Here is a 23,995-nt window from a genome sequence, read left to right as displayed (position 1 = left end):
TCTTTACAGAGTTTCAAACACAAATCAAAATTTTTTGGATAAAATATCACCTAAAAGCCTGAAATACAAAACTACCACAAGAAATCAACTAATTTTTGGAAATATATTTTTGCTGCTAAATCTCTAATTTATCCTTATCTTATACGCACCTTATACACCATCTAAAATTTATTGGATTTTTCTACAATTAAAAATTACAAATACTTTGAAAATTTCTCTCAAAAATCAACATCAAATCTAAAGGAAACGTAAGAAGAATAAGAAAAACAAAAAAAGGAACATCAAATAAACGTAATAATTTTATACCTCAACTCTTAAACGCTAAGATCACTAAATTGTAAATTTGTACTTAAGTGTTTAAATTTTAAGGTGAGTATTTCAATGATTAAAATATTCATAGTTTTAAAAACGTTTATTTCTTTTACAGGTTTACACTGAGAAAATATATAAATAAGGAATCTAGTAATTTATATTTTAAATATAAGTTGTATAGAAAAAATTTAGCTTCAAGCAACTTTAAAAAACAAAAAAAAAAATAATAGATTAAATTCTAAAAAGCAACCACCCGGAACAATAAAAAAATTTAAGAAAAACTTATATAATATTAAAGTCATTTGCTTTCTAGCAAAGAGTCACTAGATTTTAAGTTCTATAAAAAACGCACTTACACAACAACCCACACCCTCAAACCACACACACACAAACAACCTTCAAGATGACTATGAGTACAAATAATTGCGAAAGTATGACTTCATACTTTACCAACTCCTATATGGGTGCAGACATGCACCATGGTCACTATCCGGGTAATGGTGTTACCGATCTCGATGCCCAACAAATGCATCACTACAATCAGACACCAAATCATCAAGGCAATATGCCTTATCCACGTTTCCCGCCTTACGATCGTATGCCCTACTACAATGGTCAGGGTATGGACCAGCACGGTGTCTACTCACGACCCGATAGCCCTTCGAGTCAGGTGGGTGGTATGCCGCCATCGCAGGCGAATGGTGGTCAAATGGTCGGACAACAACAGCAACAACAAGCTCAACCTCAACAGCAACAACCATTAAGTGATGCCCATCAGCAACATCATCCGCAAGTGACGCAACAGGTGACAACGCATCAACATCTGCAGCAACAACAGCAACCTGTCGTTTATGCCAGTTGTAAACTGCAGGCAGCTGTCGGCGGTTTGGGTATGGTGCCTGAGGGTGGTTCACCACCTCTGGTCGATCAAATGGTTGGAGCTCATCAAATGAACCCACAAATGGCAATGCCGCATCATATGCAACATACACAAGCGCAGGTGAGTTCACACAATTATAGTTTTAAAGGTTAAGTTTCAAGATGATTTAGGATAATATTAAAGATTATTATAAATTAAATTGGCAAAGAAATTCATAAATATATCGTCACCTGAAATGCAAAAGGGCGTAACATCACAAAAATTTTACAGGAGAGACAAAAACTAAATATAATGAAAACTACTATTGCCATAAAAACGACATTTTCTTAAGATTTATATCCCAACACCAGTAAACACATTTGATTATGACTATACCGCTATACTGTCTATTATGTGGAAATTGTGGAAATTACTAATTTGTTGTTGCCCCCTTTTGAATTTCATGTCTATAAAATCGGAGTATTTAACAATAGAGTTCTAAAAATTTGCGACAACATGTATTTTGATGCAGTGAACCATTTTCATTCAAAAAGTCGATTTTAAATTTTTTGGTTCTTGCCCCTTTTTGCATTTCTGATGACGATATGTATTTATTATTATTTTCCTAAATATATCTAATTTATTCTTATGATATAATTATGTAAGAAAGTACTATTTTAACATAAAAGCTAGTAAAAAGAATATTATGATTAAAAATTCTATTTTGTTCCGATAAAGACTGCCCAATGTTTATGATCGGGTTATACTTTTTAATTAATTTTAATAATTATTTCAAGTTCAAAAGAAAATATTTAGTTTAAAATCAATATTATTCAATACCCGATCTTGTTTTGTCCTATTTATTTTAGTTGGGTTACAATGATGTCGGAGTACCCGATGTTACGGAGGTAAGATTCAGTCGTTTTTACTTAAACAACTTCAGTATAATTGTAATTTGTAAATAACCCTTTATAAGTTTTAGTTAATCTTTATCATCATGAACTATTATTTACTTAGTATTAAATTTATAATTTTTGTAGTGAAATTTTTCAGTTATTCTATGTAGTGTGTAAATATTTTTATGTTTTTCTCATAAAAAGATAACGTAACACTAATGTTTTGACTATTCATTTATCATAGGTCCATCAAAATCATCACAATATGGGCATGTATGGACAACAACAAACCGGTGTGCCACCTGTTGGTGGTGTACCACCACAAGGCATGGGCATGCATCAAGGTCAGGGACCACCACAAATGCATCAAGGACATCCTGGTCAACATACACCACCATCACAAAATCCAAATTCGCAACCATCAGGGATGCCTTCGCCTCTGTATCCCTGGATGCGAAGTCAATTTGGTAAGTGTCAAGGAAAGTGATCGACAATTCCACGAAACGTATTAAGTGGAATTTTTTTTCTTCTACAAAAGTAGTTGTTTGAGTGTAGTTAGCGAGTTTGATTTAGGGATGCCAAATTTATGTTTAATTAAAGAAAAAGTGTTTAACTTTTAAATTTGGGATGAATATATCTTGGGTTTTTGTAAATAGATCTTTTAATGCTTCAATTGAAATTATATTTTCAATATATTTATGGGTGAAGTTTAAATTTGTTGGAATACAACTTTTAACATTTAAAATGTTTTAAGTTTTAAATAGAAATAATATTAGGATTAAAAAAATCATGCATTTAAAAAAAAATTTACAAAATATCAATTTGGTAAATTTTTCTTTTTATTTTAAAATCAAAAGTTATTAAATTTTTGCTACAACTTAAAATTTGATTTATAATTTTTTTTGCTTTTAAATTACAAAATTTTAACAACAATGTTCATAAAAAAATTTTAAATTTGAATTTGTTAATAAAAGTTTTAATATAAAAAGTTAAAAATTACACTTAAAAGTTAAAAAATTTAATGTAATTGGAAAAACTAAAAGTAAGTTGGCATCCCTAAAGTAAATGTTGTTGTAAAGTAGTTTGATTTGGAATTAAAGTAGTATTTTTTGTTTTATTTGGTATTCTTTTTAATTTTTTAAACAAATTGGAAAATTTAAATTATTTATTTTTTGGAACAAATTAAGAAATATCAACATTTAAGTGGAGCTCTGCTGACAGTGTCGTCAGATGTGGGGATTTGTCCTCAAATTGGGGATTTCATGTTTTATTTGGGGATACATTTTCGTGGGAAGGATTTGGGGATTTTCGAAAAATTTGGGCATTTTTTATAATTTTTCCGATATCACAAAAAAATCTATCGAAAAGACAGGAGCATTCTGCTGTGCACAGAAATTTCGTCAAGCTATGCACAGCAATATCATTTCTTTTATATGTGCTGCGCCAAATTAAAGTCGCCCTAGGGATACGCAGCAGCCTTGGTCCCAAGGTATATTAATTTTATAAGGTAGTGTCATCGGTGAATTCAGAATACCAAGCGAATTGTTATATTTTTTTTATATGTAGTTTGACATTGTGCCTGCACTTGAAGCCGAATTTGCTGTAAGGGAAAAATTTCAAAAACAGCTGACAAATAAATCAAAGCGAATTTATATTAAACAAAAAATTTTTATAAATTTGAATCTGTTTATAATTTATTCTGATGTTTTAACTTTTAAAGATTAAAAACACAAAAATATGCCCTAATCACACAATTTCACTTTAATCACAAAATTCACATATACAAAATGAAACCAGTTTGACATTAACAAAATGAAAACAAAGTTTGACATTTACAAAATGTAAACAAAGTTTGACATTAATTATACACCACGGCGAAAAATTAACATAATAGCAAAAAACGATCAGCTGTTCTGATAACACTACCTTATAATTAATATATCTTGCTTGGTCCCATAAGAAATACACGTGTTTGTGTGAGATGCACAGCCAAATCTGCTAATTCGCAGCAACTCTCATAACAACTTGAATGATGAGGTGACAGCAAGTGACAATTTGTGAGAATATTTCTATGTGGTTTCAATAAATGTCAAATTTTTTTCATATGTGATTTGACATTCTCTAAACTCAAAGATATCTGTATGTAATGCTCTGCTTAGAATTTATGTTTTTGACAATATTATGTTATATTGCGTCATCTATGTTTCATCAAAAAATTAAATGTACGTTTATCAAAGACACATTTTATTGGTTTAATTGTACTCATAGTGAGATGAAGCAGTTTGTGAGACATGTCTCAGCTATATTCAATGATGATGTTTTTTGGGGATTTCAATTTAAAAATGGGGATTTTTTGGGGACTTCCAGCCTAAGATCGGGGACATGAGTCAAAATTTTTCTGAAAACACTGCCTGCTGTTGTCATATTGGAATTGTTTTAAGTTGGAAATAAATATGGATCTAATTGGAATTTACATATAAAGGTTTATGTCACTGCTAAACAAATAGGTGTAGTTATATACATTTACGCTAGAGGTCGCGATCGACATTAAGTATCAGTGATGGTAACTTAAAACTAAAAGTACTTTTATTATACATTTATTAAAGGAGGTTTTTTTTATATTTGTAATAAAATATTATGAAATTTGCGAGGAGTTTCAAAATCACTTGAAATTCGCAATAATAATACAAAATTAAAATGTTTGTTTAACATATGATTACCCGTATCAAATAAGCTGTAATTAAATCTATCAAAGACCATAGACCATTTATACATTTACTTCATATTGTTTTAGCAAGTACTTTGTTCAACTGAATAATTTTGTTAACAATGTTCGACCTTAAATTTAATTTCTTTTAATTACTAAATTGCTTTATTTGTTAGACTGTTTCATTTAATTATTTAATCGTAAAACGAAATGACCGGCAGACACACCTTTCCAACACTTTCTTTTAACTCTAGAGTAAATAACCTTGACTTAAATACAGCAATTTCGCAAAGACATTGATAGTAGACATTACAATTTATGGGCCTTTACCAATCAATCAATAGATTTGCAAACTACATATATACATTATAGACGACGACGAAATACCTGCATTTGCACAAAAGAACGAAACCAAATTGTAACATTTTTGCAAAAATGTTTTTCTTCAAATCTTCAACTCTAAAACAAAAGTGAAATTGTTAAAGATTTGCAACACACAGAATAAAGGATTCTGGCGAAACAGGATTAAATGTAAAAAAGGATGAAGTTAAACAAACACACACACGTAGACAAATATATGTAGAAAGAGATAAACATTAGTGTAGCAGATTGTGTTCAAGTCAAAGGATGTTGTTTTTCTAGGTTTGTGTTGGTGAGAAAAAAGGTGGCCACACAGCTAATTCAAATTGTCTACACTAAGATTTAGCAATAGAAAATATAAAAATTAGAGCGTTACTAATGCCAGGACTTTAAGTAAACAGCATGCAAAACATGTTGAATTGAGAAAATTTTTTAAAATTTTGTTGAACTAATATTATGTAAAAATTTTCAATGTTTACATATGTCAAAACTAAAGTGTTTTAAAGAAAAAATGTCCTGTCTAAGATTCCCAAAAATACTTGTTAATTTTATTTGCTGACCATATGTTGAGTACAAAAAAATACTAAAATTTCAATATTTCGATGTATTCTGTTTTTTTTTTTGTTTTTATCCTGCTTCCAAACATTTGTTTCTGCAGTTTAGTTTTCGTGTTTTATTTGGTGTTGTTGTTGTTTTTGTTGCTAGATTGAGATGTAAAGCAAAATTGATTACAGCCATTAGTTACACGTTATGTGCTGCAATGGATGCCATCAATTTATTAATCTTTGGAACACGACGGTTCGCGTTTTTATACAAACACCAATATTTTGTTTTTCTGGATTTCTACTTTTTTTTCACTCGTTTCATTTATTTGTTTGTTGCTGTTTGTTGTCCAAATACAATTCCATTCATTCATGTTTTTGTAGGCTTTTTATTATTGTTATTGCAAAAGTATAAGCTCTTGTGCATATTCTCAAGTTTAACAGTGGAAGTCGCACGCATTGTAAGATGGTTGAAAAAAAAAAAACTAAACTCCTCTTGTTTGGCTTAAATATGATAGTTGACACTAGCAACAAAATGAGTGTTGTGGAAAATTTATTTAAAAATACAAACTTGATTTGAAATGTCATCTCTTAAATATGTATCATATTATTTGTTTGTATCATATGTAAGTGCAATTTTTTTTTTTTAACTTATGAAAAATTTTCTTAAAAAATCTACCGATATTTTCTATGCCAGTGTGCACTTACTTATTGCAATAAAAATTGTATAGAGTTTTTTCAATGTAAAACCACAAGCAGTCTTTGCTAAATCAAAACACTGTGGTTTCAAAACAGCAAAATCTTAACAAAACTCCCATATATTTTAAGACATTTAAATGAGACCCTTTACAGCCCCACTGTATTTTGTCGTTTATAACCACTTAACGCCTGTTTAAGTTGCTTGTATCCATTAAAATTATAAATGACCATCTATGGTTCCAATATCACACAAGGAAAAAAAGAATAAGTAAAAACACAGATACACAGAATACAAAAACACTAAAGTTCTATAAACGTGACTAAGTTCTAAAATATGTTTGGGCCAACAAATAAAAACCAAATAAAAAAGCTAAATATATAAAGATCCCTTGAAAGAAATGTTAAGCTTTACTTTGATCTAAGGTCACGATTTCAGACAAAACAATTTCAAGTGAGGAAGAGAAAAACCCCAAAAAACAACTTCTACATATTTTGAATTAAGTTGTTAAAGGGAATTAACAAACAAAGATTAAGTTACTTTTAAGAGGAAAATATTATAAAATGTTTTTTTTTTGCCACATAAAATTTAAAATAATAAAAAATATTAAAATTTTTATTTCTTTTTATATCCTTCGATTTAAGGATAACATTTTCTTACTCCTTTTTTTTCTACTTTTTTTCATGTTGAGGTCATAAATTTGTTTTTCTTCCTTAAGCGACATTCAACAAATTTTCGCAACAAGTGTCTTGGTTTTATATTATTATTTCTCCATAATCATTTCCAAGAGCAGTAGCAAGAGTTGTTTGTGGTATGAAGTACGAAATAAATTTGTATGCAACACTTGGAATACAAATATTACGAAATTGTTACATGCAGTTTGTTTCGTTTTTTTTTGCTGTATATATATGTACATACATATGTACTTATATTTATTTGAGCTGATAATATACACATGTTTTAGATATTATAAGAAAATTATATTCACTACTAGACAGCCAACCATATGTGGAAGAAAAAGAAAATATAAAGTAATATTTATAATGGAGTCATATTTTTAAGGATTATTTGCAAGAATCTTTAAAAGGAGTCATAAAATATTTTATTTATAAACAAATAATTTTACAAAAACTCCTTCCGTTAATAGGCTTTGTAAATCATAGCAAAATAAGCGCCTAATTACACACAAAAAAATATTATTAAAAACCCGCTTTTTTATTACAAATTGTGATTGAGTTTAACAAATTATTTCTTATTTTGAGTGTATTCCACTTAATTTTGCCCAAATATATTTTTGGCTCCTTAACAGGATTTATATTCTTTCGAACAAAAAAAAAAAAAAAAGTAAAAAATAAACTATTCAAAGTCAACTTCAACTTCTGCTTAAACTTTTCAGCGCAACTTGTGTGCAACAACAAAATCATCAAACCAAAAAACTTACCAATGCTTTATTCTTTTTCCTATTTTCACTTTGTCTGTCCTGTTAAAAGTTTTTGTTAAGGATTTTTCTAAAGCGCGCTAACGTCAAGGATCTGCTCAACGAATAGACAACAACTACTTAAAAATACGATTTTCTAAGCTTAAAACTATGAAAGAAAACTAAAGTGACGTAAATGTCTTAAGAAAATTGTATTTTAAAATAGTAGAGGGAACGACAGGACGAAAAAATGTACATAAATTGTAAAGCAAAACGATAAAATGTTAAAATATTGAAAGGATGTTTTGTACAGTTATAGTTTAAGTAGTTAAAGATTAGTTAAACTAGTAAAATGCTGTTTCTATAAAATAACGAAGTTTAAACTTTAGTTAGTTTAAAATTACAGCTATAGCGAGTTCTTGGTAGGGTTCTATAGTTGAAACGAAAAGTCGACTTTTCGGCTTTTTGCATTTAGTTAAAGGTCGACTTTTCGACGTTTTTCATTTAATTCAAAGTCGAGTTTTAGACTTTCGACTTTAAGTATTTTATAAATTGTCGACTTTTTGATTTTTTTTCGACTTTTTGACTATTTTCGACTTTATTCGAGTTTTTCCGACTATTTTAGAGTTCTTGCCTTTTTTTGCCTTTTTTTTACTTTTTTCTACTATTTTCGAGTTTTCGACTTTTTTCGACTTCTTTCCACTTTTTCCGACTTTTTTCGAATTTTCGACTTTTTACGACTTTTCGACTTTTATTTACAAAGTCGACTTTTCGACTTTTCGACATTTTTCATAGACGATAGTCGAATTATAGACTTTTTTGGAACAAAATAGTCGATTTCGACTTTTCGACTTTTTTCGACAAAAAGTCGATTGTTCGATTATTCGAAAGTCGGTTTATAGAACCCTAGAACACTTGGAGTAATAAATTTTGAAATCTTGAAAGGTTTCATGGCGTATTTTATATTTTGGAAGATTTAGCTTAAATAAATATTAAACTTCTTTTAGTAAATTTTAATATCTGGTTAAACTCTAGCTCATTAAATGATTTTTCAACAAAGTTGTAAATATGTATAAAAAAAACTACAAAATTTTAGTTTAATATTTTGAAAAGTTTTATTTCATTGCGAAATATTAAGTAGAATTATTAAAAAGACATTAAAGTTAAGAAAAAAAGGAAGCAGAGTTTTGGGGGCCATCATCATGGTTTTAAAAATGTATATTGTTTTATTATTTTTTTATTATTCACAACTTGATGATGCTATTGTACATACTTAGAAAACAACAAAAATAACAACAATCATTTGGCTATTAGGGAAAATGTTTTGAAATTCAAGTTTAGCCATTTTTATTTACTTTTATATCCGTTTCCTTTGGCTATACTTAAGTATGCGGATCAAAAGATAATTTTCAACTTGTGTGAAGATGTTGTTGCTATTTATTTTTTTCCGACGAAAACTTTTTCATTTGTCGCTTTTTAAAACGCTCAATGAATAACAAATAGTTGAGACAAACAACAAAAAGTGTGAAGAAAAAACTTTGATATACTAAATTTAAAAAGGAACGTGTATTTAGTTTTTAGCCAATTTAAGCTAAATTATAGAAACGTTTTATATTTAATAAATTTTTCTTAAAAAAATATTGAAATGTTTTTGAAACCTACCAAATAAAAAACACACCCATAAGAATTCAATAAAATGGTTTTATGCTTCTTACTTAACATGGCCAATACAAAAATTCACATTCATATGGCCAAAATTCATAACAACTAACAACAACAACAATATTTTCTAGTTTTTTTCTTTCCTTTCTACAAATAAACATTCGGTTAATTTTTTCACTCTCTGTGTATTTGTTTGTGCTTCACTGGACGCTTCGCAATGGGACATGGGCTTCACATGGCATGTTTTAGTCAGCTGTCAAATATTTTGACATGGGTTCCAAGCTGAAAATTCCAAAATGGTAAAAATTTTCTAAATATTGTTGTTGCTGTATATATGGTTTGGTTACTGACAGCCAGCCATACAAATGTTAGAAAGAAAATATAGAGAATAGGAGCCAAAAGAAAAACTATTTTCTTCATTAAATAGAGATTTGATAACAAACAAAACCTAAAATGATTATAAACTCTTAACAATTACTAATTTTATTTTCTTTAAAAAAAACAGGTTAAATTTGAATTTAACCCCTTGTTTTAAATAATAAAATTAAAGATGCATTTAAGTCTCTATAGATTTGTAAATTGTGTTTTTTAACTAATGAAAAAGTCGGTAATTTTTCATAAAATTATTTGAATATTTTTTATTTTATCTAGTTAAGGGAGAGAAAAAAAGGAAAAATATTAATTAAAACAATACTTTTCAGTTATTTAATCAAATTTATATACAAGTTTTTTTAGGATAGAAAATTTCCAACAAACCACCAAATCCCTGGAAATTGAAAAAAAACAACAACAAATTACTAAATATTTTGTAAAAAGTATTTTTTTTTTTTGCTTAACCCTTGCTTTCATTTTTATCCTCCATTTTTTTTTGTTTGTTTGAGTGACTGACAATCTCCCTTTAGATTTTTTATTTTTATAAAAAATCTATTCTGTATTTTCAAATGTGTTCTTTTTTCGACACTCTCTAATATAAAGTTTGTGTTTTTGTTGTTGTCGAGTTTATTTTTTTCCATAGATATTATATGGTCAGACACTGTCAAGAGCCATCAAACCATTTTTGCATTTGTTACAAAAATATATATGTATGTATTTTTTCAGATGTTAAAAAAAATTAGTAAGCAGAGGTGCACAAACTGTATATACATATAACATTATCCTTTTTTTAAGAAAATAACTGAGGTTGCACCCGAGTATGATATGTCCGATTTGGTTTTTCCCAAACTAATACTATTCAATCTGTTCAATATTTTCAATCTCGAAATCCCAATCGTTTTAATTTTTCGAGGATAAAAAATCGGGATTTTTCATTATACCCTACACCACTTTAGTGGGGAGGGTATATTGGGCTTGTGCTGATGTTTGTAACGCACAATAATATTGGTCCTATACCCACCTTAAAGTATACCAATCGGCTTAGAATCATTTTCGATTTAGTTATGTCCGTCCGTCTGTAACCTTGTAATCAAACTACAGGTCGCAATTCAATGAAATTTGGTATTTGATCTTCTATTGTCACACGGACGAAGCCTATTGAAAATGGTTAAGATCGGCCCATTATTTCACCTAGCCCCCATACAACTGATCCTCCGAATAGGGCTTGTAAACCTTGTAATCAAACTACATTTTGAATATAATTCAATGAAATTTGGCACACGATCTTCCATGGTATCGGAGACGAAGCCTATTGAAAATGGTTAACTTCGGTCCATTATTTCACCTAGCCCCCATACAGCTGAACCCGCCGAATAAGGCTCTTAAGTTCATAATTATGTTTAATATACTCGTATCTGGTCAAAAAGCTGCAAAACCAAGTTCTATACTAGCCTTGATGACCCTCAAAATTTTTATAGTTATTGGGTCTCATTTGACCATAGCCCCTATACAAAGCCCCCTTTAAAATTTGACTTAAATGTCCACAATTTTATTCAACAATAAATGGCTTAAGTATATCCGAGGCAAGGTACAATTCAACTTAAATGCTTTATTATGAAAACTAAATCACATTTTTATTTTGTAACAGGTGTAGGGTATTATATGGTCGGCCTCGCCCGACTATAATTTCTTACTTTTTTTTTACTGGTTTTAATATTGACATAAAGTTTTCTCTCTCCTGATATAATGGAAAGAAATATTCATAGTACCCAGTAGCAGCAGTAGATGGGTAACAAAAAAGTTAACATAACAGCTGAAATGTGTCAAAAAACTAAAATGAAAGTTCTTCTTTTTTAGGAAGTTGACTTTTGGGAATATCATTCGGTTTCGCTCAAAAAGAAAGAATAAAAGTAAAAAAAAAATATGGCAAAATATTAGAATATTATTTGGGTACATCCTAAGAGAATTAAAATGATGTTTTCATTTATTTCTGTTTTTTTTTTTTTTTCATTCCAACAATATGTGTGTGTGGTCCTCTTTGAAAATCTCTAAAGGCTTAAGAATAATTTTTCACTATTTTTTAAATAAAATTGATAAATCGGTTAAATGTTTTTGTTTCTTATTATTTTGTAATCAGTATGCAAAGAACAAAAACTTTATTACATTTTAATTTCTTAACTTTACAAAGATTTTTTCCCTTTTTTTTATTAATTTAATAAATTTTTTCTTCTTCGTCAAAAGGAATCCCCCCATATTAGCTTTTATTTGCACAAGTCATTTTGTGATGATTTGGCAGTTTTAGGTTTTTGTTTAACAGAAAAAGTATAGAAAAACCAAAACTCTTTAAAGATGTTTGTTTGGAGCAGTTATACGAGAGGTGTGAGTCTGAGTATGTGCCTCATGGTTTCATTGTTGGGCTGTTTCTTGATGACATTACAAATGCCACACACGAATTTTTATATTATTTTTTTATTTTGTTTTATTTTTTGCAAAATGTTGCTTCTTTTGTTGTTGCTGGCGTTGTTGTTGGTATAATAAATTTATAAACATTAATAATGTGTGGTTTCTTGTGACCATTTTGGTATAAATATTTTTGTATGTATTCTATAGATACATTCATTCGCACATACTGAGATTCATTCTTCGGCTACAATAAAATTGTGTTGAACACAAAAGTCTTGATAGAAGAATGTTCATTTGTTCGTTCGTTCGTTCGACAAAAGAACAACTGTGTCTGAATTTAGCAGGCATTTTATTTTTGTATTTTTATTTTTGTTCATACGAGAATGATTTTGTTTCTTAAGCTTGTAATTTCCGCAATTATAAAAACATTTAGTGAATTCTTTAAGAGATCTTTATGCTTTTTATGCCACAAATCATTTTGATTGATTTCAATTTTCTTTTATAAAGTGCCCAGCAATGCAGTCGGTCTCAGTCACTAAGAAAAAATATAACGTTTTCTAAAATTGTTCAATTAAAAAATTTTAATATAAAAATTTAAATGGCATATTAGAAAGTACATAATAATTAGTTATAGAAAAATATTATTAGGAATTGGGAATTAATTAAAATGCAGCTGATAAATTCTAACTAACTTTGATAGTACTGATATGAAAGCTAGTAGGTCAGCCATGTTTGTCTAAGTTCAAAGCGCCATTTTTAGTAACATTCAGCGAAAGTTTAATCGCTATCATGGTTGCCTATTTGTTACTATTTAATCTAGATAAAAAAATAATTATAATTTCTCTTGTGCTTACACCAAATATAAACAAAAAAAGAACTTATGACACACTAAAAAACAATGAACAAATTTTTATTTTATTATAGTATTTTTTTGTACATTAAAAATAATTACACTAATGACAAAAGATGAAAATTGATAATAACAAACAAAACTAAACAATAAAAAAGTGTACGGAAGTAATTACAGGCATATAATTTGTATTTTGAACTACAAACAAAAATCTAAATTAAAAACGAAAAAGAAAACAAATGTCAACCGTGAGATTTTTAACTTAAATATTTTTTGAGGTTTCATTTCAAAACTTTGAGGTTTTATTTTCACTAATTTCTTTGTACACAAAAGGTTAATTAGTGTGTAATCGAAACAGTAGTCGAAACTTTAAATAAACCACAAATAATTTTTAAAAGTAAATTCCACCAAAAAAAAAAAGCATTTAAACAAAATGTTTGTTTTATACGTTCAAAAAATGACCACGCCAAAATGTAATCAACTGTAAATGTAACAAATTTCTTAAAAAAATACTAAAATCTTTATTTGAAATGTTTGAAATAAAACCACTTCCTGTTTGATAAAAAGTTTGAATGAAAAACCAACAGAATCATAAAATTGCTCAAATTGTATTTTTCTATGATTTTTTGTGATTTCCTTCTATTCTGTTAATGACATGACCGAGCATTGAAAGCCACAGCTTTTTGGTGCTCTAAATGCCTGTCTATCTTGTGTCCATGACTGTCTCTGTCCGTCTGTCTACAACCTAAGGCGGCCATATTTAATCATTGGTTGATGTAAAAAAATGGGATTTGTAGCAAACTTTGTGTAGTTGTATTTTTTTCCTATTTCATCTACTACAATTTCTACTTTGTTTGATTTCATCTGTTTTTGCTGCTGCTTATATTCATTATGTGATTGTAAGCAGTAATTTAAGATAATGTTTTCTTGAAAAAACTTGACTCATATTTTTCAAATGTTTCGATTTGAACTATGTAATTGAAAAATTAAGGAATTTATGTTGAATTTATCGTATGAATCATAATTGTACTTTTGTGCTCAAACCAGTAGGAAGTTATACAGGTCTGCCACACATTTCGATCGGAATGGTATTATTCCGATCGATTTTGTTTTAGCTTCTCCAAATTCCGAATTAGTTCACAAAAGAAATAAAATTATATTGATTTTATTAAAAATTGATTCTGTTAAGCTTATTAAAACCAGAATCGTATTTTAGTAAAGGTTTTTTTATTGAAACTTTAAGAAAGCAACTTTAATTACATACAAATCTCAATTCCACTTAAAAACTGAAAATGGTTTTATTCCGAAAGAATTTTTCGTATTCCTTTTTCGATCGGAATAGAATGCTGTGACAGGGATGATAGTAGGACTTATTTTTTGTAACTCTGACTTATTTAAGTAATTTATTGGTTAACAACTTTATATGGGGGCAGAGACAAATATAGGCCCATTCTCATAACTTGGTAGAGTCCTTTAAGTTTATATAAACATTATTCTAAATTTAATCTTGAATATTGTAAAACTTATTTTATTAAACACAAGGCCATATTCTGTTGCCTTGTAGCTTGAACAAGAACATTCAGTGATTCTGAAAGTTATTCAAAATGGAGTCTCCTTGACTGTTCGTGCGTAGTTAATCAGTGTAGGATATAAAAAGTCCTTGAGTGTTCATCAAACTTGATAAAATTTGCAGTATAAACTCTAGATCCTTACAGTACCATTAATAAATTTCAGTGAAAGTATTTACTCTTTTACATCACTGTTTCTGTAAGCTGTTTTTGGTCTATGATTTGTTTGAGTTTATATTTTTGTTAAGTTTAATATTATTTATTTTTTTCTTATTTAGTTTAAGACGATCTCCCATGGTGATGGTGCTGTATATATGATTTGGATTTTTGTTGAGTTTTTTTTTTGCAGTTTTTTTGAATGAAAGCATGCCTGCCTTAAATACATTTGATAAATTACGCAAAATCTTATGAAAAAAATCGAAAAAACAACAACAGCAGCATTATAAATATGAGTTTTACACCTTGAATTATTTTTTTTTTCTCTTAAGTCGAATGAATACCTTGTCTTCTGTGTAGATTTCGTTATTAAACCTCGGTCGCAGTAGTAGTAGAATAGTTGGTTGGGCTTTGTTTTAAGCGCACAGGGGGAAGGGCCGTCATAAGCAAAATTACATTTTAATGACTTTGAAGATGACCTGTAAGAAGAAAAAGAATCTTTAATAAAAAAAATAAAAAAAAATAATAATATATTTCCACATGGCGCAAGGCGCCTTTAACGCGTTTATCATTCTGCTGTTTTTAGGTTTTTGTTGTAGTTGTTTTTTTTTGTCAGTTTCCAACATAAAGTGATAAATTTGATTAAATTGATATTGTTCATCAAACTTCAAACGCTGAATATGTAAAAAGCGACCTTAATTCTTTTTTAGATGAGCAAAAGAAATACAAAAATCTAATAACACCATTTTTTCTAATGAAAAATTATTTTAAACACCGTAAATTGCTGGAAACGTATAGACAAGATCTTTTGGCCAGCCACTCACATGCATTCAACTAATAAATGCTTTAAAAATTAACTTCAAAGTTGGAAAAAAATAATAATTTCTATTAAATAAAAGACGCACGAAAATTGTTATTAGAAAGATTACTCCAACATACATTTATAACAAAAAAAACTCAAACCAATTGTGGAAAAAACTTATATAAATTATTATTTTTTTTTTGTTTGTATTTTTTATAATGTAATGTTTTTTATACGTTTTGTTATTTTGATATGAAAGCGTATTGTAATTAAATAGCGATTAGGCCACCATTTTTTTATTAAAAAAAATAACAGAAAATATAATAATTTTTACCAGTAGTTTATTTTTTCTTCATCTTCATACCTTTTATATTCTCCATATTAAATAAAGTTGGCCATTGGCCATGTTTGGTTGTAACTACCACCACCTCCAGTACCGAAACCCGACCAATTCAAACTACTGTCGACTACTGCCTGCCACAGGTTTTGATAATGAAAGTCTGGCAAATGGGTGCGTTTTGTAGTTTGTTTCCAACTTAAACTCAAAGGAAATCATTAAAAATAATTATATTTTATGGGTTTTGCAGTATAAATTAATATTACTTTTTAATTATGGTAAAATGTAATATATAGAAACAACAAAACTAAATAAATTTAAAATTTATGAGAAGAGAAGCACTCAAATATTTGAATATAATTGGATTAGTTTTAAAGACTAAAATTATTTTAACAATCTATACTTTAGAGTTTTTTGTTTCAAATGTATAAGATGATTATATAGTTAAAATAATAGTGGAGACTGTCGAAAAATATAAATGGTAAATGCTCCATAACTAATACAAATAATTTAAAATTTGAAAGTTTAAAAGAATAATTTTAGTACTATTTTTGATACTTAATAATAAGTTAATAAATATTATTTATACATTTTAAAAATGTTTGGCCTAAATTTTACTTTTTTATATCTAAAATTGTCATGCTAATTGTATACGATGTATTGAAGTGATATTGTTAAATATCTTAAATAAAATTAATACATTTAAAACAATTTTCCGCCAACTACAAATACATAGAAAAAAGACCCAAAAATGTTCTTCTTCAAAAATCACCTTGTGTTTGAAGATTGAAAAATTCACTCACAAATCTTCAAATCATTTAAAGGTGACACTTGCATTCAATCTTGATTGATGGCACTTGTCTAGTAAACGTGCAAAGTGCATCATACATTTCTATATCTCTCTCTCTAGCTCTCTCCTATTTTCTTTAGATATTTTGAGGTAAAAATCAAAAGAAAGAAATAAAATCTTTTGATAATCAGCCAGAGTGCTAGATGGCAGTGTTTTTTCCTAATTCTAGGAGTGATGGTTTAATGTGCAGCAAGTCTTTAATAAATGTTTCTAAAGGCAGTGCGTATAATTATTTAACGTTTTGATTTAAAAAGAAATAAAAATAAAAAAAACCAAATGAAACGAAAAAGACAAGGTTGTATAGAAATCCACACAAAGCAGAAGATTTTTTTTTCTTCATTTTATATTTTGTATCATGATGCCTGTATTGGTATCTTTGGGTATGATGTTTGATAATGAGCATAAAATCCCATTTTGGATACAAAATAAGACGACGACCATACACAACACATGTTGTGAATTTGACAAGTACAAATGCCAAAAAGGGGATTCAAAACAACAGCAACAACAACCACATTTCAAAGAAAGGTTGTTCTTGTATTTTTTTTTTAATTTTATTTGATTTTTTCTTTATTTTATTAAAAAAAAAAAACAAAAGCATGTTGCTGTGTAATTTTTTGAAAATATTTAATTTTTTTTAAGTAGTCTTTGCTGCTTATTTAGTTGGCTTGATATGTATTTGGATTTTAATTTTAAAACATTTAAAATAATTTTGTATTTCTTTCGGTTTCTTTTAACAACAACAGAACGCAAACGTGGCCGTCAAACTTATACACGCTATCAAACTTTGGAACTGGAGAAGGAGTTTCATTTCAATCGCTATTTAACCCGCAGAAGACGCATAGAAATTGCTCATGCTCTGTGTTTGACTGAAAGACAAATAAAGATCTGGTTCCAGAACAGACGCATGAAATGGAAAAAGGAAAACAAAACCAAGGGCGAACCCGGTTCAGGAGGTGAAGGTGATGAAATTACACCGCCAAATAGTCCACAATAAAATTGCACACAACAACAACAACAACTACAGACATTATAATAAATTTATAAAATTAAAACTAAAAAATTTATAAAAAAATTTAATCGAAAAATAAAACAATAGTCTAAATTTTTATGTTTTTAAAAGGGTTATTATAAATAAAAATTATCTTATCTTACATATTTAATAGAATTTGTCATCATTAAGTATTTTGTTTTGTTTTAAATCAAATTTTATAATTTTCAAATATTTTTTTGTAATTATTTAAATCCTTTTGTTTTTTCTTAATATTTTTCTTTTTCGCAAAATTATTATTTGTCTTAAAATTTGTTTTATTTTTTTTATAATGGTTTTAATAAGTGTAAATTATATAAGAAAACAATTAAAAATAATAGTAAAGTAAACTCAAACAAAACCAACTCATGTGACCTCAAATTTAAATAAGTTATTTAATATAAAAAAAAAAAAAAAAACAACAAAAAAATGATTAAAAGGAAATTAAAAGTAATTTTATTTTAATAATAAGTAAACTATATTATTACAATAATTAATAAATAAAACTAAAAACCCCTTAGAATTAAAATTATATTAAATTAAAAACAAAACAAACAAAAAACGTTACTTATAAAAACAAAATATTAAAAAAAAAGTTGCAATGTATAAAATTTAATCAATATGGTGTATTAAAATAAACAAACAAAAAAAAAATCTATTTATATTTATAAACAAAACAAAATATTATAATTAAATAATAATTAAAATGTATTAAATTAAATCTAAAAGAAAACAAACAACAAAAAATTGCATGATTTTTCAAAAACAGACATGTAATTTTCATTGTTTTCTGTACACTTTTGTGTTTAATTTTATACACAAAGAACAAAGAAAACGACAAAAGAAAAAAAACACATAAAATTAGACAAAGATATACCAAACGATATACAATAAATAATTATTAATTAATAAATTAAATTAATAAATTTAACATGTTTTTTTAAAACAACCACACTTTACTATTACACACTTCAAAAACACAATATTAAATTATTAAACAAATTTCAAATAGAAACAATAAAAATTATTACACAAAATAAAAAAAAATTATTAAAAAAACAAAATTCAAAATTTATTTATTTTTTATTTGCTTTGCAATATACTTTTCTTTGGAGTATTAAAACATTTTCGGTTTTATATTTGTTTTAAATATTTAAGCTTGAAAACCCTTAAATAAAAGAAATTTTCAAAAAAAGATTTCAAAAGCAGGATATAATGTATACCGATTTTTTAAAAGAAAAACTAAAACAAATTGGCACATGTTTACAATTTTTAATTATTAGTAACACACACACACAACCACTCATTTTTTACACAATTATGTTTATATTTTCTTAAATAACTTATTCAGTTTCTCTTCATAATGTTTATAATTTTAATAATTATTGTAAATTAGTAAAATTTTGTAGAATTCAAGGTATTTTTTTTAACGAAAATATAATAAAATAAAAATACCTTCTTAAAATACCAAAGTCCCATAAATGTAATAATGAACTTTAAATGAATGCACTCTTTATTAATTCCTACTAATAATGGAAGGACTTTTGAAATTTTGAATTTCCGAAATTTTTATATTCTAAATCAGAATTTTTATTAAATTCATATAACAGATATCAATATAACGTTTCGATTAAAAATTAAGTAAATCTCTTAAATTACCCTATTATGCATCTGTATTACATTAACTTGATGGCTTAATTGGTTCAGAGTCCGTCTGAGAAAGCTAAATTAGAGAATAATAACTGAATTCTTATGGCTTAACTTAGAGAGTTACACACATTAAGTGAAAGCACATCATACAAATTCTTGATCAGTGATCGGAGTACATATCTAACAGGGATCATGAAGAATCCATCTCTAATGTCAGTGTAAATCATTTTGGAACAAGTTTTCGTCTTGATTTATTAATAATTTAGAGCAACAATATCTATATGATCATGGCTTATTCGGAAATGTAAATCTCTATGAAATAGAAACAAATCTGTTGATCACTTCCATATATGATATAAAATAGGGGTCCCTATAAAATCTTTTTTTATACCGAACATCATATAAGATGGGAGTATATTGATTTTATCATTCCCTTTGTAACACATCGAAATATTGGTCAAAGACCCACAAAAGTATATATTTTTTTCAGAAAGTTTTGTTAAAAGCTTAAAAGTACTGATGGTACATTTGTTCCTAATGAATTATTTTGTTATGACACTGATAACCATACACGCCGAATAATGTTTTCTTGTAATTTACTTCAAAATATTCTTAATTATTAGAAAAAAAAAATATTTAACATTAAAAAAAATTAGGGGCCGAAATATCGCTTACCTATACGAATAAGCTTTTGTATCAAAATTAAACTAAAATGTATAAAATTTCTTGTTCGATATCATCTAAAAATCAAGGAAAATTACGACCAATTTTACTCGATCACGTACATAAGTGGTAAAACAGTTATAAAAAGTTAATTTAAAATGATCTAGAGAAACTTAATAAATAACAAATTACTTTCCATTAAAATATTTTAAATAAATAAAATTAACTTTGAAAGTCCTGCCAAATAAAAAGAGTGCTTTTAAGTTTTATTTTGTAAATATTTTTTATTCAGAACAAAAAAAAAAAAACAATGAAATCAAAGTTTTATAATTTTGTTTTTGTTTTTACAAAAAAAGAAAAAATACACAAAAAATATAAAATCTCAAAAAAAAAAAAATAAATAAATAAATTAATTAATTATAATATATAAAAAATAATAATAAAAACTCATTGTGATTGTTTTCCTCTAAAACATGTGAAAATAATTTAGAAAAAAAAAAAACATTATGCAGTTCATTTTTCTATTTATTATTTTACTTAATGTGATGATTATAAACAAAAACAAAATAAACAAATATTTAAAATATTCATTACATTTATTGGTATGCAAAAATAAAATAAAATAATTTTCAAAATTGAAAAAAACATAAAAATATGAAAAAAATATTTGAAAATGGTAGTTGGCACAAAATACAAAAACCTCCCCCATGATACGTAAATTTAGGCCTGTTTCTGTAAGAAATTATCATAAAACAAAGAAGAAAATAAATTTATTAAGCATTTTACAAGAAAAAATAAAATTATTATGAAAATCTAAAAAAAATGATAACTAAACTTTAAATGTATTTACATACAATAAATTATATTAAACTAAAGAAAAAATAATTAAACAAAAATAAATATTTGTAATATTATTAACAGAAATACTATTATTGTAAATAAATAAAATAAATATATACTTTTTAGAATAAAGAAATCAGAAATAAAAATAATAAAAAACACAAAATATTAAAAAAAAAAAAAATAGAAACGAACTTTTTTATTTCTGTCTAGCAGGATTTAGTTTAGATTTAGTAAATAAATCAATTTTTGGAAAATAATAGAATTCTTCTTTTAACCAAATATTGAAAATTACTTGTTGTTTTAAGCGATTCCATTACAAGCTACGCCACTATTGTGGAAGGGCATTATGAGTTTATTATATTGCTCCATAGAAATATTTATAGAAATCGGCTCAGAATAATTTTCTAAGTCGATTTAGCTATGTCTACCCGTCCATGTAAACCTTATGATCAAACTACAGGTCCCAATATTTGATAAAATTTGACACATACAACCAAGAACTATACCTATTGAAGATGGTTGAAATCGATACATTATTTCAAATAGCCCCATACAATCATACTCCGCGAATAAGGCTTTGAAGCTCACACAAAGCCCTCCTTGGAAAATGACTTGAATTTAAAATTGACAAGGTTAGACACAAATTTTCAGCTCTATCGGTCAAGAACTGCTGGAGTCAGAGGGGGTCAAAACTGGACGTTTTGGTCATACAGGGTTTTATTCAAATGAGGGTAACTTTTCACCTACTGGTCCTAAAAATTTAAAGAAAATTAAAGGAAAGTTTGATTTTGAGCATTTATTCAAACACCGATCTCAGCGAAACCTGAGATGTTATTTAAATGAGACGTACGTATTTTAAAATGTTTCCTCAAACTGTTTTAATGTTATCCAAACACTTTTTATACCCACCATCAAAAAAGATGAGGGTATATTGTTTTTATCATTTCGTTTGTAATACATCGAAATATTGGTCATAGACCCACAAAAGCCATGTCCGTCTGTCTGTCTGTTGAAATCACGATAGGGTCCACACGAGTGGAGCTATATATGTTTATAATAAACAAATATTCTCTATTGATAAGGTTTATTTGGTATTGAAAATACGCAATATGGGTCAACGTTTTTGGATAGCCCCCATACAAGTAGACCCCCTTAAAAACAGCTTTAATGGGCATAACTGTTTTAAAAATACGAGTATACCGATGAAATTCGACAAAAATAGGTTTTTGGGTTTTGCTTTTTTAAATACGAGTTTTCCTTATTTAAAAATACGAAATTTGACATAAACAAGTTCTATACAAAACAAAATCTATGTACAACATTTTAAGAGTATCGGTTCATAATTGACGCATATAAGGTCTCCTTCAGAAAATTACTCCTCCTCTCACATTTTAAAAATTGAGAAAAAAAATATTTTGTTTTTAAAAATTAATATTTTGTTAGTTCAAAAGAGTCCAGTTTGGTCCATAATTGACTTAAGCCATATTCTAAACATCACCCTGATAACTATTCATTCCTTTTAGTGTATACGGTTTGATGGTGGGTACACTGTTGCCAGATCTGACGATTTATCGTTATTTTGACGATCTTCAGTGTCAAAACAAGTAAGAAAGTGCAGTCGGGCGTGACCGACCATATGATACCCTACACCAGTTATGAATATTAAATGTGATTTATTTTTCATAATAATTCATTGTTCAGATACATTTAAGCAATTTATGGATGAAAAACTAATTTTCTGAAAGAGGCTTTATATGGGGGCTAGGGGCAAAGATGGACCTAGACCGATAAAGTTTTGTGAATATATTTATATAATATTTATTTGTGCTGAATTTGATCGCGATATTTGTGATTTTGGACATTAAAGTAATTTTCGATATACAAGTATATTTAACATAATTATGAGCTCAGAGCCCCTTTCGGGGGGTTCTGTTGTATGGGGGCTAGGTGAAATAATGGACCGATTTTAACCATTTTCAATAGGCTTCGTCCTTCGTCCAATTATCTTGAAAATTGCGACCTGTACCTTGCGCACAAGGTTTACATGGTCAGCCAGCAAGACGGACATAGCTAAATCGACTCAGAAAACGATTCTAAGCCGATTGGTATAGTTTAAGGTGGGTATAGGACGAATATTTTTGTATGTTACAAACATCAGCACAAACTCAATATACCCTCCCCACTAAAGTGGTGTAGGGTATAAATAACTTGTTGACGATTTGACGAAAGGGCGAATGTAATAGCTTTAAAGGGAAGGAAGATCGAGATATTATGGGGAGAAATCTCCTCAAAATGAGCAAGTCCGAGGCTAGTATGATTGTACGCATTCTGAGTGGACGAACAGAATTACGAGCACATCTATACACAATTGAAAGTGCGGATTCAAACAAATGTAGAGCATGTGGAGAGGACAGTGAAACTCTGGAGCATTTTCTATGCCACTATCAGGCATTCGTCGAAGTTAGATCCAAGTATCTTAGAAGTGATGTTATTCCGGAAATAACATTTCTGACTAACACTGATTGGAAAATTCTTAGGAATTTCGTCCAGGAAACTGAGTTTCTGAACATTGAAAAATAATACATTCAGTGAAAAAAAATTTCATGAAAAGGAGCACACAACAGCTCCGATAGTGGTCTAGGTGTATTTCTTCGGATTTGATGTAGTAAACACCCTTCTATCAACCTAACCCATAAAAGCATAATGTACATGATTCGATTTTAGTAGAATATTTAAGGTATATTCGAGTTTTTTAGATCATATTATATGCTTTATTTTTTAATTTAAATAAAAATTATGAAAAACTTCTCAATAAATATATTAAAAAAATTCATGAAAAACATGTAAAAAAGTTGAATAAAAAAATATCTCACATTCATATTTACTGTATATCATATCACATATGTAGTTTACAAGAACTCAATATAAGGTACATACAGTGGTTTCCCGGTTTAACGAAAGATATAATGTCAGGCCCATTCGTAAAAACGAAAAATTCGTTAAACCGATTAACAACTTT

The 23,995-nt window shown here is 27.8% G+C and overlaps 1 protein-coding gene across 6 annotated transcripts in view; it reads left to right on the top strand.

Moving 5' to 3' along the window:
* LOC119616014 (homeotic protein antennapedia) overlaps positions 1 to 18,160 on the top strand; it is a 187,079-nt gene extending 168,919 nt beyond the window's left edge. For 3 of the 6 annotated variants that reach the window (XM_037972132.1, XM_037972134.1, XM_037972133.1), the window contains 5 exons: positions 10 to 369; positions 428 to 1,312; positions 2,041 to 2,079; positions 2,312 to 2,546; positions 17,537 to 18,159. In XM_037972132.1, coding sequence (XP_037828060.1) covers positions 716 to 1,312; positions 2,041 to 2,079; positions 2,312 to 2,546; positions 17,537 to 17,787 — 1,122 coding nt within the window. In that variant the 5' untranslated portion in view covers positions 10 to 369; positions 428 to 715 and the 3' untranslated portion in view covers positions 17,788 to 18,159. Of the gene's footprint in view, positions 1 to 9; positions 370 to 427; positions 1,313 to 2,040; positions 2,080 to 2,311; positions 2,547 to 17,536 lie in introns of all 6 variants that reach the window. The other 3 variants (XM_037972135.1, XM_037972136.1, XM_037972137.1) reach the window with 3 other exon arrangements.
* The last annotated feature ends 5,835 nt before the right edge of the window (positions 18,161 to 23,995 follow it).

This window comes from Lucilia sericata, unplaced genomic scaffold (genome assembly GCF_015586225.1).
Source record: "Lucilia sericata isolate MDLA Ls3-8-SP2 unplaced genomic scaffold, ASM1558622v1 Contig000052F_arrow, whole genome shotgun sequence".
NCBI classification, from domain to species: Eukaryota; Metazoa; Arthropoda; class Insecta; order Diptera; family Calliphoridae; genus Lucilia; species Lucilia sericata.
This window is presented reverse-complemented; position numbering and strand designations above follow the sequence as displayed.